General features: G+C 54.5%; 1 protein-coding gene across 2 annotated transcripts in view; it reads left to right on the forward strand.

The window, feature by feature from the left end:
* Positions 1-12,310, forward strand: part of PPP2R2B (protein phosphatase 2 regulatory subunit Bbeta) — a 58,805-nt gene that overhangs the window by 7,234 nt on the left and 39,261 nt on the right. The window contains exon 1 of one of the 2 annotated variants that reach the window (XM_066197336.1): positions 10,852-11,018. The exons of the other annotated variant lie outside the window; for it this stretch is intronic. Within the exon in view, the coding sequence (XP_066053433.1) occupies positions 10,949-11,018 (70 nt within the window). The 5' untranslated portion in view covers positions 10,852-10,948. Of the gene's footprint in view, positions 1-10,851; positions 11,019-12,310 lie in introns of those variants that run through there. 2 annotated transcript variants of the gene reach the window in all.

Below are 12,310 nucleotides of genomic sequence, written 5' to 3' on the forward strand. Positions count from 1 at the left end.
GGCTGCGGCCATGGGCCACCTCTTGTCTCAGCAATGCACATTCAGCAGTATAATTAAGCACTTACATTAGTGAGTTCTTACCAGCTCCTGTGGACTTCATCAGCAGTTTTTGTCCCTGCTTGTTTCCAGTGCTGCTGGCTGCTATTTTCCTTTCTGTGCAGTGTTGCACAACTTTTGGCTTGGTTTCTTCTGGAAACACGGCTGTAACCCCCCGCATGGAAAGTGTGTCTGAGCGGCCGTCAGAGCCACTCTCCTCCACTGCTTCATGCACTTGCTTGGCCAGCGGCAGATCCGGGCTTGGGGGTCTCAGAGGCACCAGCTCTGTGGGAATGTGGACAGGGGGACATTTTCCTTGTGCTCTTTGGGGTGGGGGGTGGTCTCATCCCGAGGGAGGGGGCTCTGTGTCCAGAGCCAGCGCCAGAGATCTGGGCCCAGGTGCCCGGTGCTGCTGAGCAGGGTCAGCACGCAGGCAGGTGTGCTCAGCACCTGGCCAGGGCACACCCAGTCCCTATCAGGGCTGCGCTGGGTTTAGCAGAGACCATGGGAGCTTGTGTATCTGCGAGCAGTGAGGTGCACTGCTGCTCCCCATGGTGGGGCAGCCTGTGTCCCCAGGATGGGGCCGTGGGGGGACTTCAGGAGGGCTACCACCCTGAAGATATGGACCTCTGCAGCTCGTGGGAGGAGAAAATCAAGAGTTGCTGAGAGGTGCTCAATTTCACAAGATGAAGGATGGCAGTGGCAATTCCTGGTGCACGAGCAGGTCCTGGCCTGAGGACACCTGGTGCAGATCAAGAAGCAGGGCTTGGCCCTGTGTGGGGTGAGCAGAGGCTGTCCAGGGCTGCTGTGTGCCCCCAGGGGTGTCCTGTGCCTTCTCTGAAGGCAAACAGTTCCCCATGTTCCTCTGAGGGTTCTGTGCCCTGACTGTGAGCACATGCACAGCTGCACGGCAAAGGTACTGCCTGCAGAATTGCAGTCCCCTGCTGCTTGGGCTGCCCTGAAGTCTTTTTGTTCTTTTTGTGCTGGCTTTGTAATTTCTCAAGGGTAGTTGTCCTTGAGATGAAAGATATTGCAGGTTTGCTGTGCCTGGTGTCACTCCCCGTGTTGTTGAAACTTAAAAGCCATAAAATTCACACTGATGAATTTTCCCGTGTGAGTCTGTGAAGGCCATGGAGGATGTTTCTGATGGACTGTCATGCCCACATTTTTCTGACACCTGTTTTTGGAGGGCAGGAATGAAGGGAACCTTGCTGTTACATCTTTGACACTCTGTTCCCATAAATTTGGGTCTCAGGAAAATGAAGCACTCTTTGTCAAAGCCCGGTGGCAAAAGATGTGTATGATGGTGGTGGATAGGTCTGAAATAGACTCTGCAGTCAGCAGGATGAAAAGTGACTCTTTCTGGTAGGTTATGGCAGGTTGGAGTGGAAGGGCTGGGCACGAAGAGGGTGTGAAGGATGGGTGTGCAGCATTCCATGGGCTGCACACATGGGAGGATTGACAGTGTTCACGCTAATTAATCAATTACTCTCCATTCACGGATGTTTCTCCCTTTAAATGTTCAGAAATCACTCGCAAACATAGCAGGAATTGAATCAGTTTTGTTTATTCAATTGGATTAAAGTAGCTATATTCCCATGTTTGTGAGGGCAATTGGATTTAATGTTACTTTGCATATTGTTCCACTCTCACATTTGGGGGAGGAGTTGTCTGCTTTAGGAAGCAATTTTTGTTAAAGGACAATAAAATCTTAACGATCACATCATCGCATTTCCGTATAGACTTCTATGCCGAATGTCATACTGACCTCGTTGCTGGTGTTGTCGTGTGTAATTCAGGAAAAAGTCTCAGGGAAGGCACGTGTGTGTGTTTCTCTGTGCTGGAGCCCATGTGCTGCTGCTTGATTCATGGCTAGGTCGGGGCTATTAGATTTCCTTCCCCCAGGCGTTTTATAATCTGTTTAACATAACACAGTCGTTTGTCTTGTTTGCTGACTGCTTAACAGATGGATATGTGATTTTCATAATTACTGTATGAACGTTAATAAGACGTGATATCTTTTATTAATTAACAATTTTCCAGGTTTATTTTTCCAAATGACATGAGGTAGATTATATGTAAATATCAGTGACATACAAATATTAGTTTTACAGCATTGGCATTCTGAGAAGTCAGGCAAACTTTTAAGGCTCCCCATGGTGTCTCTTGTTTTTCTTTTTCCCCTTCCCTAAGCTGTACTTCATGAAGATTCTTTGGTAGCAAAGAATGGGTTTCTGTTTTGTTAAAGGCTGGTCTCCCCTCAGTGTAAGGAAAGCCTAGACTGTGCCCATGTCCTAGGCCGTCCTCTATATTTATCCTGCCAGTGCAGCCTTCTTCCAGCCCATTTCTGTCCTCCTGTGGTACTGACATCCCATCTTTCCTGCTGCAGATCTCCAAAAGTGGGAATCAGTGCAAACAAGTGTGAAGGCTGCACACCACACAAAAGAGAAGGTTTCTCTCACTGTGGCCACGGCTGATCCTGGGGGCTGTCCCTGCTCCGTGGCTGGAGAGGAGCCTGGAGAAAGGAGCTCAGTTGTCCCGGGAAGCCGTGGGAGGCTGGCAGTGCCAGGCAGGGCTTCCCAAAGTCACACGGGGACTTCCAAAAGGAGGTATATTTTTGTTTTGTGAGGAAGCAGCCCCTTCTGCTGCCTGGGAGGGGGCCAGCAGGTCCCAGGGCCCTCCCAGGGATGGGGACCCTGGCCAGCCCCAGTGGCACCTTTCCCAGGCTGCCTTTTTTCGCTGGAGGCACCCGGAGGAACCCATGGGGAGGAGGCAGAGCCCCAGGAGTGATGGGTCACACTGGAATGCTGAATTTCAGGTGATCCCACAGATTGAATGACTGCCCCGGGGTGAGGTGTAGGGCAGGGCTGGGCAGGGCAGAGCCGGAGCAGGAAGGCTGGAGCTGCTCCGGTTGCTGTCGTTGCCCTCTCCCTGTTTGCGGCTGAGTCACGGCAGAGGAGCGCAAATGAGTGGATTTAGGAGCCCTAAAGCCACTGTGCACATAAGAAACATTGAACAGGACCAGTGTAACACTCCCTGACCCTCTGTCAGTGAGCTTCGAACGCAAACTCAATTTTAGCTGAAACGTTCCCTTCTTGGGGTCTTTGTTTTGTGGGACGATCTGCTATAATGCGTTGTATCATCCTAATTTGTAGCATGATTTCATTATGTTTTGATGTGGGGCATATTCAATTAACTGAAGGCTGTGAAGTAATTGCAGTTTAGGAAATACAGTTCACAGTGACCTGGATGTGTTGTTTCGTTGGTGAACATTCTTCCAAATGAAATTCACCTTTGAGGCCATATGATATTTTGCATATGAAATGCTAATTTAACAGAATAAATGCTAAATATTCATTCTTGCAAATAATGTCCCAGGGTATGTGGGGAATCATCTGAGTGTCCAATGTAAATACATTACATGACAAAGTTTGCTTTTTCAGTACTCAGACTGATCCCTGTTTCTCTGTTCCTGGCTCTTCTGATCATCAGCTGATGGATTAACAGATGGATTCAGCCTGAGACTTGCTCTCATGGTTCTCTCATGAGCAATGTTCAGTGTCCTCTTGTAGCCCCTTTAGCCCCCATATCACATTTTGGTGCAGCAGCCTGTGAGCCCCTGAGGGCAGTGAGCCCCTGTGAGTGTGAGATGTGGTGCCTGTCCCTGGCTGTGCTCTGTGTTCTGTGTCCAGGGCTCCCAGGAGAGCTCACTCCTGCCCTGCCGTGTGTTTCACTCCAGACACCCAGTCACTGCCTGTCAGTTTTGGCCTTCCACTGTCACCTGTGCTGGAGTTTGTTGCTCCAGGTAAATCCCAAACCCGGAGGAGCAGACAAAACACCAACACGGACAGGCCTCAACTGCGGCAATGCTGGAGTAGCTGTTTTCAGGTAAAAACTTATTCCTTGGCATAGACTGTGCTACACTGGTTCAGATGCTCCAACGCTGAAGCATGTGGCCTTAATCTTCAGAAGTGGCAAATCCTATTTACTGTGTAAGTATTTAAGCTAATTATATCTCTGATGTGAGGAACATGTGACAAACTGTTCACACTGTATCCTTTAAAAGACATTGATGTCTCAGACCCTCATGAAATATTCTGTGCCTCATTCCATTCTTGGAGTATTGTATGTGTTCTGCAGTGTATTTAGCAATAGTATAACTCAGTAATAATATAGAGGAAATAAGTATGTTATGGCAGGATCACCTGTAGAATAGAGTAAGAAATAATTCACAGCAAGTTTTTCCTGGAAGCACCACGTTTATGTTGCTGTTGCACAGGTGCATTTTATTCTTGCAGTGTGGCTGTTGAATTACGGGAGAAATCTGAGAAACAGGAAGATGTCTGGGCTTTTCTAAAGCCCGACATAGAATGCTTTGTAAGGAAAGATTAAATGTGAGGAAAGGGCGGCTAGAATGCAGCAGAGGCTGGTTGGTGTAGTTGAAGGCAGGAGGGAAAGCCCCTGGGGAGCAGCTGTTCCCCGGGCTAGGCTGGCTGTGTGGCAGTGCTCGTTACTGGCGCGCTGTTAATCATGTACAGCTTGTACCAGCACCTGTAATGGCACGGCAGGGGTCAAGGCCAAGTAGATCAATTTATCATTTGACCTTTGGGAGGCAGAAGTCTTCACCTACTTTGCATTCAATGAACTGATTTTTCCCTTTTCTGCCCCGAGGTCCCAACTCTTTTTCTCCATCATTTGGGAAGAAGAGGGCTGGAGCTTGTCCTCTGCATGCAACCTGGCTTCCCAATTTTCTTGATCTTGGCTTAATCTGGTGAATTATTTGCCTTCCTCAAGTCGTGCTAATTAAGGCCCGTATGATTGGGACTTCATCACAGATGTGGATTATGGCTTCCCCAGATTGCTTATGTGACTTACAGGAGAGAACGTGAAAAATAAATTGACTTAGTGAAGTGAAATCACAGTCAGCTCTCGCTGCTCTGCAGGAGCACAAAGGTGGAGCTCCAGAGCACAGCAGAGTGTGCACAGGGGCTCAGTGAGGATATTAACATGTGGTGGGGGTTGTAGGCGTTCCCTGGGGACCAGGCAGCAGCCCAGCACACTGTCTGCAGGGACAGGGGACCGTCCTGCATGAGGCACTGTCCATGAGGGTGTTCTTCCAGAGAGGGCTCACCCTCTGTGCATGTCCCTTCACGGCTGGGTGGGAATGGGCTTTGTTGGCTGGTGCAAGCTGGTGCCCTTCCTGAGCCTTGCCCAGGTTTCCTAGGCTGGAGGAGAGGAGCATCAGTCTCTCTGGGTGCTCAGCTGGCACAATATTTATAAACTGGCTCTGAAGGACTCAGCTGTCTGTGGTCGCCTGGAGACCAGGATCCCTGACGTGGTGTCTGTGTCTCTGGCCACCGCAGGGAACCTGTGCCTGTGGTGTTGGATGTGTTTAGCACTGGGGATGGTGAGAAGCTCTGGGTTCCTGCAGGGCACGCAGCATGGGGGGCTCTGCCCTGAGACAGCCTTTTCCCTTTGGAGTTGTCCCTTAAATATGGGCCAGGCAGCCACCAGCCCAGGTGGCTGACACCAATTATATGTGGAGAATAGGAGTATAATTACCCCATTTTTGCTGCATAATTAGCTCTTCAGATTTGTGAAGCCAAAGTGCTCTCACTACAGGAATCTGTGAGCTGAAGGACTTGGAGCACTGGACATGATAGGAGAAATTGTGCAAGGGCTTTAAGTACTCTCCTCCTCAGAATACTAACTGTGTGCCATGACCTTCACCCAGACCAAAGACCAGGTGCTGGCTCTGATATGAGACGCTGAGGGGGGTCATGAAAGCCCTGTTTTCCCTTCCTTACCAGAGATGGGTTTCAGTTAAAGCATCTCAGACCTGGTCAGTGCAGGTGGAAGTGGTCTGCATTGGTCTGTAGTTTGATCAGTCTACAAGGCTGAGATGCTGCAGAGAGAATGTCCTGCTTCCAGGGAGCAGTTCCCTGTGCCACCCTGGGGGTGTTCCAGGGGGATGTTCCACCCACGGGAAGGGACAGAGAGGGGGCAGCAGTGTCTACCCGCAGCTTCAGGTGGCTGTGCTGCTCACAGACCTGTGGTGGCCGGGCACAGGACCCTGGGGCTCACTGCCAGCCCTGTCCCCTGTGCCATGGGCTGTCACCAGTGCTGCTCCACACGGGCTGACCTCTGGCACCATCCAGTGAGCTGGTGCCCCACTGAGGGCACTGAGCTAACCATCAGTTAACCAACAGAAATAATTCTTACAAGTTTAAAAGAAAATTTGTTATCTATATTTAATGGCTAAAAGATGAGGGTATTGTTCTAACCCAAACCAGTCATTAGGAAAATAGATTTAGTGCTCATGGATGGGAGGGTAAAATAAATGCTGTGAAGGAAGTTCTGTACTGAGCATAAAATTGGAAGTTTGATTCAATTATTCTTCACACGCTGTTTAGATCCCACAGAAAGCTGAGCATTGAACTCTTCAGCCTCTCTAATTGAAGCAAAAATCATTGGAGTGGAAAGTGTCCTGGCTCTTCAGGAGATGTCAAAGTACAGAATATGGCAGACACCTGGGGGTTTGGGAAACTGTGACAGCTACAAGCTGACCTTTGGCGAATTTAATCTGCAAATGGATTCCTGCTTAGGACAGCTAATGCTTTTAGTTATTGTAAAGGCTTGTTCCTGGATTTTAAAAAGCTGAGAATAAATGGATTTCATGATGCAGCTCTTATGTGTGTTGCATAACAAACAGGTGGCTTCTGAATCTGTTTAAATGATACAGTGTACTGAAAAACTTTGCAGAACTTATGAATACGTAAGTATAATTCATGCACAATGGGTGAATGATTTTTTACTACTTAATAAAGGAGAAGGGACTTGGCACTTGTTAAAGTGAAAATACATTGAAGGTGGTGTCTACTGAAAAGGAAGGGAAGAAGGTCACTGGTTGAGTTTATGATATTCACAGGCATTGCCTTTGGCCTGGGGTTTTGGCATCTGGGGTCTAATGGGAGGAGGTGATATGGTAACAACTGCTTATTCAAAATCTGTCTTTATTTTTCTTGTCTGAAGCTGCTCTTGCCTCCTACAGGACACCTGCAGGTGAGTGTAGCTTGTAGACAGAGGGAGCCCAGTTCCTGGGTATAGTGTTGTGGTGCAGTTTAATCTTTCTGTTCCGTCTCTCTTCTCCTGTGGAAGGACCACGTCCTTCCCTCGGGAGACAGGACACCACAGACAGAGATGTCAGCTGGCTTGCCCAGGGGCAGCAGCAGTTCCAAGTCCTGTGGTGAGTTTGGGTCTGGTCCCCTGTGCTGTCACACGCATGAGGAGCTGCCAGCAACATAAAAATTATTTCTAAAGCGTGGTGTTAGTGCTGGGGCTCTCTTCAGCCTGCAAGAGAGCTTTGGTCAGCTGTGTTGTGCCACAAAGCCATGGCCAGGTCCTGTGCCTTTTCACAGGGAGTGGATTCAGACTGGCCTGTGGCTCTCACCCACTGCAGCCAAGAGCAACCTCAGCCTCAAATACAGTGTGTTTTCTTGACTTAAACATGTGCCTGGTGATTATAGCGAGTAACTCACATTCCAGGATAATTCAGTGAAGGCTTGGGCATGGAGACTTCAGGCTTATGCCTGTCTGATGAATGATTCTGGCTTGTCACATTAGTAATCCCTGTATTAATGAGTGGCCTGTGACGTGATATGGTTGGCTGACAAATCCTGAAGTTACATGTGCATATGAGTAAGTGCCAGAGTGCTCCAAGGTGCAGTTTTACAATATCTTGTATCAGCCTCTATGTGACAGTGTGTCAGAAAACATCCTGGGGAGGCAGGCAGCTGTGGGCCTGGGAATTCACCTTTCCTCACAAGGTCACAATGGGTAGAACAAGCTTTCCCTCTTTTGTCTCTTGTCTGAGAGTATCTGCACACTCCTCCAAGGGGTGTGTGGTGCTTGTAGAGGTGTGCTGGGTGTGCTGGTGTGCTGGTGTGCTGGGTGTGCTGGGTGTGCTGATGTGCTGGGTGTGCTGGGTGTGCTGGGTGTGCTGGGTGTGCTGATGTGCTGGGTGTGCTGATGTGCTGGGTGTGCTGGGTGTGCTGGGTGTGCTGGGTGTGCTGGGTGTGCTGGGTGTGCTGATGTGCTGGGTGTGCTGGTGTGCTGGTGTGCTGGTGTGCTGGGTGTGCTGATGTGCTGGGTGTGCTGATGTGCTGGGTGTGCTGGGTGTGCTGGGTGTGCTGGGTGTGCTGGGTGTGCTGGTGTGCTGGTGTGCTGGGTGTGCTGGTGTGCTGGTGTGCTGGTGTGCTGGGTGTGCTGGGTGTGCTGGGTGTGCTGGGTGTGCTGGTGTGCTGGGTGTGCTGGTGTGCTGGTGTGCTGGGTGTGCTGGTGTGCTGGTGTGCTGGTGTGCTGGGTGTGCTGGGTGTGCTGGTGTGCTGGGTGTGCTTGTGTGCTGGGTGTGCTGGTGTGCTGGTGTGCTGGTGTGCTGGTGTGCTGGTGTGCTGGGTGTGCTGGGTGTGCTGGTGTGCTGGGTGTGCTGGTGTGCTGGTGTGCTGGGTGTGCTGGGTGTGCTGGTGTGCTGGTGTGCTGGTGTGCTGGGTGTGCTGGTGTGCTGGTGTGCTGGTGTGCTGGGTGTGCTGGGTGTGCTGGTGTGCTGGTGTGCTGGTGTGCTGGGTGTGCTGGTGTGCTGGGTGTGCTGGGTGTGCTGGGTGTGGTTGTGTGCTGGCTGTGCTGGGTGTGCTGGGTGTGCTGGGTGTGCTGGGTGTGCTGGGTGTGCTGGGTGTGGTTGTGCAGCCCAGGTGTGGAACAAGATGTGCAAAAGATGTACGTACCGGACGTACTGGAGTCCTTGAGCCCTCCTGCTCAGAGGTGCTCTCTCCTGTGCTTCCCCTGGAATAAACAGCCTCCAAGCAGGCAGTGAATCCCAGAAGAATAATAATACCGGTGGTAAAATCTTGCACCTTCCCAAAGAGATTTTAATTATGATACTACAGTTGGGAGAGGAAATCAAACTGCAGTGCACCACTGTATTTACAATGTTATCCACCATCTTTGTCCATTCCCTCTGCATCCTTCTGTTCCAGTAACAATTGGACTCCCCGCTGATTTGGCCCTGGACTATCAAGCAGCTCCAATGCCATGGCTGAGCTCTGCAGTTCCTGTGTGGTGCAGAGGTCTTGAGGGTGGGTGGGCACACGGTGACAGTGCCACGGGGCCTGTGACAGCTCCCCTGCTGCACCAGCCAGTGCCCAGCACCGAGGATGTTTTTGTGCAGAGTGAACCAGGACAGTGCTCAGATGAGTCTTGACAGCAGTGTGGAGCAGTGGGGTGCTGTGGGGTGCTGTGGGGTGCTGTGGGGTGCTGTGGGGAGCAGCGGGGTGCTGTGGGGAGCAGTGGGGTGCTGTGGGGTGCAGTGGGGTGCAGTGGGGAGCAGTGGGATGCTGTGGGGTGCTGTGGGGTGCAGTGGGGTGCAGTGGGGTGCAGTGGGGAGCAGTGGGATGCTGTGGGGTGCAGTGGGGTGCTGTGGGGTGCAGTGGGGAGCAGTGGGGTGCAGGCCCAGGTCAGACCCCAGGCTGTGTCTGTGCACCTGTTTCCCTTTGACAGCTGCTGAGGAGTGGAGCATGGGGGGCAGAGGGGACACTGCGGGTCAGGTGTGACAGTGGGGAGTAGTGGCTGTCCTCTCGCTGCTGCCCAGTGTGCACATTGCTGCCTGGCTGGGGATTTCTTGTGCCCTGATGCTGCGGTTGGGTTTTACTTCCAACTTCAGGTGCTGGAGTTGAGGGAACTTGCCCCCTGTGACTTTCCTCCCTGTGTCTGCCAGTGGCGCAGCCAGTGCCAAGGCTTCTTCCTGGACTCTACCAAGACACAAAAGCCTTCCAGCGGGCAACTGGTGTGCACCAGATGATGAGTCCAGAATTCAGCCTGTCCTTTCAGAGATGTGCCCTGAAGAGGAAAGCCCTCCGTTCCCCCACAGCCCTTGTGCTCATTCTCTTCTCTGGATGCCACCAATCCCCCCATTCACATCGACCTTTGTGGCCGTAAGTCACTGAACATTCCTATCCGCTTCCAAAGTCAAGACAGGGTGAGCCTGGGCCAAGTGCCCGTGGGCACAGACCTCCTTGGCACTGCTGGCATGGCCACCTCCATGGCCCTTACTGCCTCCCCGTCCCGGGACACCCAGCGTTCATATGCGCCAGCTCTGCCAAAAAAGGGTCTGCCGTCAGCTCTCGGCTGGGATCTTGTGTTTGGGGCAGGCAGGTCAGGGTGCAGCAGCCCTTCTGCCTGAAGGGTGCAGGAGCTTCCCCAGTGACAGGGGTGTCCACCAGGGCCAGTGACGCCCCGGGCAGGAAGGAGCAATCCCCGGCAGGAGTGTCCCCGGGGCAGGTGCGTCACCAGGTCTGACAGCGTCCCGCGGCAGGAGCGTCCCGGGGCAGGAGGGCGCGTCCCCAGGCAGCAACATCCCCAGAGAGGAGGGCGCGTCCCCGGGCAGGAGCATCCCCGTGCGGCAGCAGCATCCCCATGCGGCAGGAGCATCCCCGTGGTGGGAGCATCTCCCGAGCAGGAGCATTCCCCGGGTGGGAGCATCCCCGTGCGGCAGAAGCATCCCCCGGGCAGGAGCATCCCCGGGCAGGAGCATCCCCGTGCGGCAGGAGCATCCCCGGGCAGGAGCATCCCCGTGGTGGGAGCATCCCTGGGCAGGAGCATCCCCGGGCAGGAGCGTTCTGGGGCAGGTGCGCCTCCCAGCAGGACCGTGCTCGGGGCTGGGGCTGGAGCCGGGGCTGCGCCGCGCTCCGCCCGCCCGCGCGGTGCCGGTCGGTGCCGTATGGGAGGAGCCACCGGGCACCGCCGCCCCTGCGCCCCCCCCGCCGCATTTGGCGGCCGCCGCCGCGGAGCAGGGCGCGGGGGGGGATGATGGATCCGCGGCTGCGGCTGCTGACGCCCCGCGCCCGCCTGCCCGCCGTCAATGGAGGAGGACGCTGAGACCCGTAAGATCAGCAGCAGTTTCCTGCGAGACCACAGCTATGCCACGGAAGGTGAGCCCGGCCCGCGGCCCCCGGCCCGCCCGCAGCAGGTGAGGCCGCCCCGCAGCGGCCCCGGCCCCCGCCCGCTCCGCCGCGCGTCGCTCCGCGCCCTCCCCCGCCGCTCTCCGCGCCCCGGGGCCGCGGCCGTCCCGGGACCGGCCCCGCCGCCCCGGCCGGGGGCGGGTCGGCCCCACGGCGGCGGCCCCGGGGCTCGGTGCGAGCGCGGCGAAGCCGCTCCGGTGACTCAGCAGCGCCGGGTGTCGCTGGGTGGGCTCCCCTGGGCCGGGCGGGCGCCTCGGCGGAGCGGGGGCGGCTGAGCCGCGGCTCCGAGAGCCGCCCGCAGCAGCGCTCGGGACGCGGCCGGCCCCATCTCCCGCCCCGGGGCGGCCGGAGCCTCGCCTTCCCGCCCTGTTGCGGAGCCCCCAGCCCCGCCGGGCCCCTCCACGAGCCCCCCCCCGCGCCTTCGCCCCTCCGGCTCCGGGAGAAAGGGGAGTCCCGACCCCTCCGCCAGCCCTTCCCCACCGGAGCGGAGCCCGCGGGGCCGGAGGGATGCGGAGCTCGCCGGAGCCAGAGGGATGCGGGCGGCGGCCGCGGTTCGAGATCGGCTCCCCCAGCCCCTGAGGGCGTTCGCGGTGCTGCAGGTGGCTGAAGCCGCGCTGTGTGGTGCGGGAATACGGCAAACGCTGGTGCAGGTCTCGTCAATGGAGCAGCTGTCTCGGGGCTGTTTTCTCTACAAGCCGCTTCAGGAAGGTGTATGAATCCTGGCTGGTGCGTTGCAGATGAAGGGAGATGCCAAGGCTGCTGGACATGGATAATGTCACAGCCCTGGTGAGGCTCATGGTGCATTTGAAAGTGGTTTCCCATAATGGCTCAAGAGCAGAGGAGATGGTGTGGCCATGTTCGGTTCAGGCATCAGAGCATGAGCTCAGCCTGCACATGATACTGCAGCCACCACAAAGGCAGCTCCACCAGAGACGGGTGAAGGAGGGATGGGGATGGAGCTGCTGTTGCCTCTGCTGTCCTCCCTGGTAGCTGAAGAGCTGTCAACCTCACATCAGCTCTGTCACAACCTCCCTTTGCTCTCGCTTCAGGAGGAAAGTGCAGCTGATGTAGAGCAAAACTGAACCCCCCACCCTTTCTGGTAGCACTGACGCCTTCAGTGAGGCTTCAAAAACCGGACTCCATACCAGAGCCTGAGCAGGCTTATTTATAGCTCAATTAGTAGCCAAAGAGGCTTTCCCTTACTGTGTCATCCTCAAGAGACTTAGAGGAAGCCCGATGTTGGGAATTTTGTCACATGGCTA

Source organism: Chamaea fasciata, unplaced genomic scaffold (assembly GCF_029207755.1).
Source record: "Chamaea fasciata isolate MVZ Bird 193981 ecotype frontalis unplaced genomic scaffold, bChaFas1.0.hap1 SCAF_15, whole genome shotgun sequence".
Lineage (NCBI taxonomy): Eukaryota > Metazoa > Chordata > Aves > Passeriformes > Sylviidae > Chamaea > Chamaea fasciata.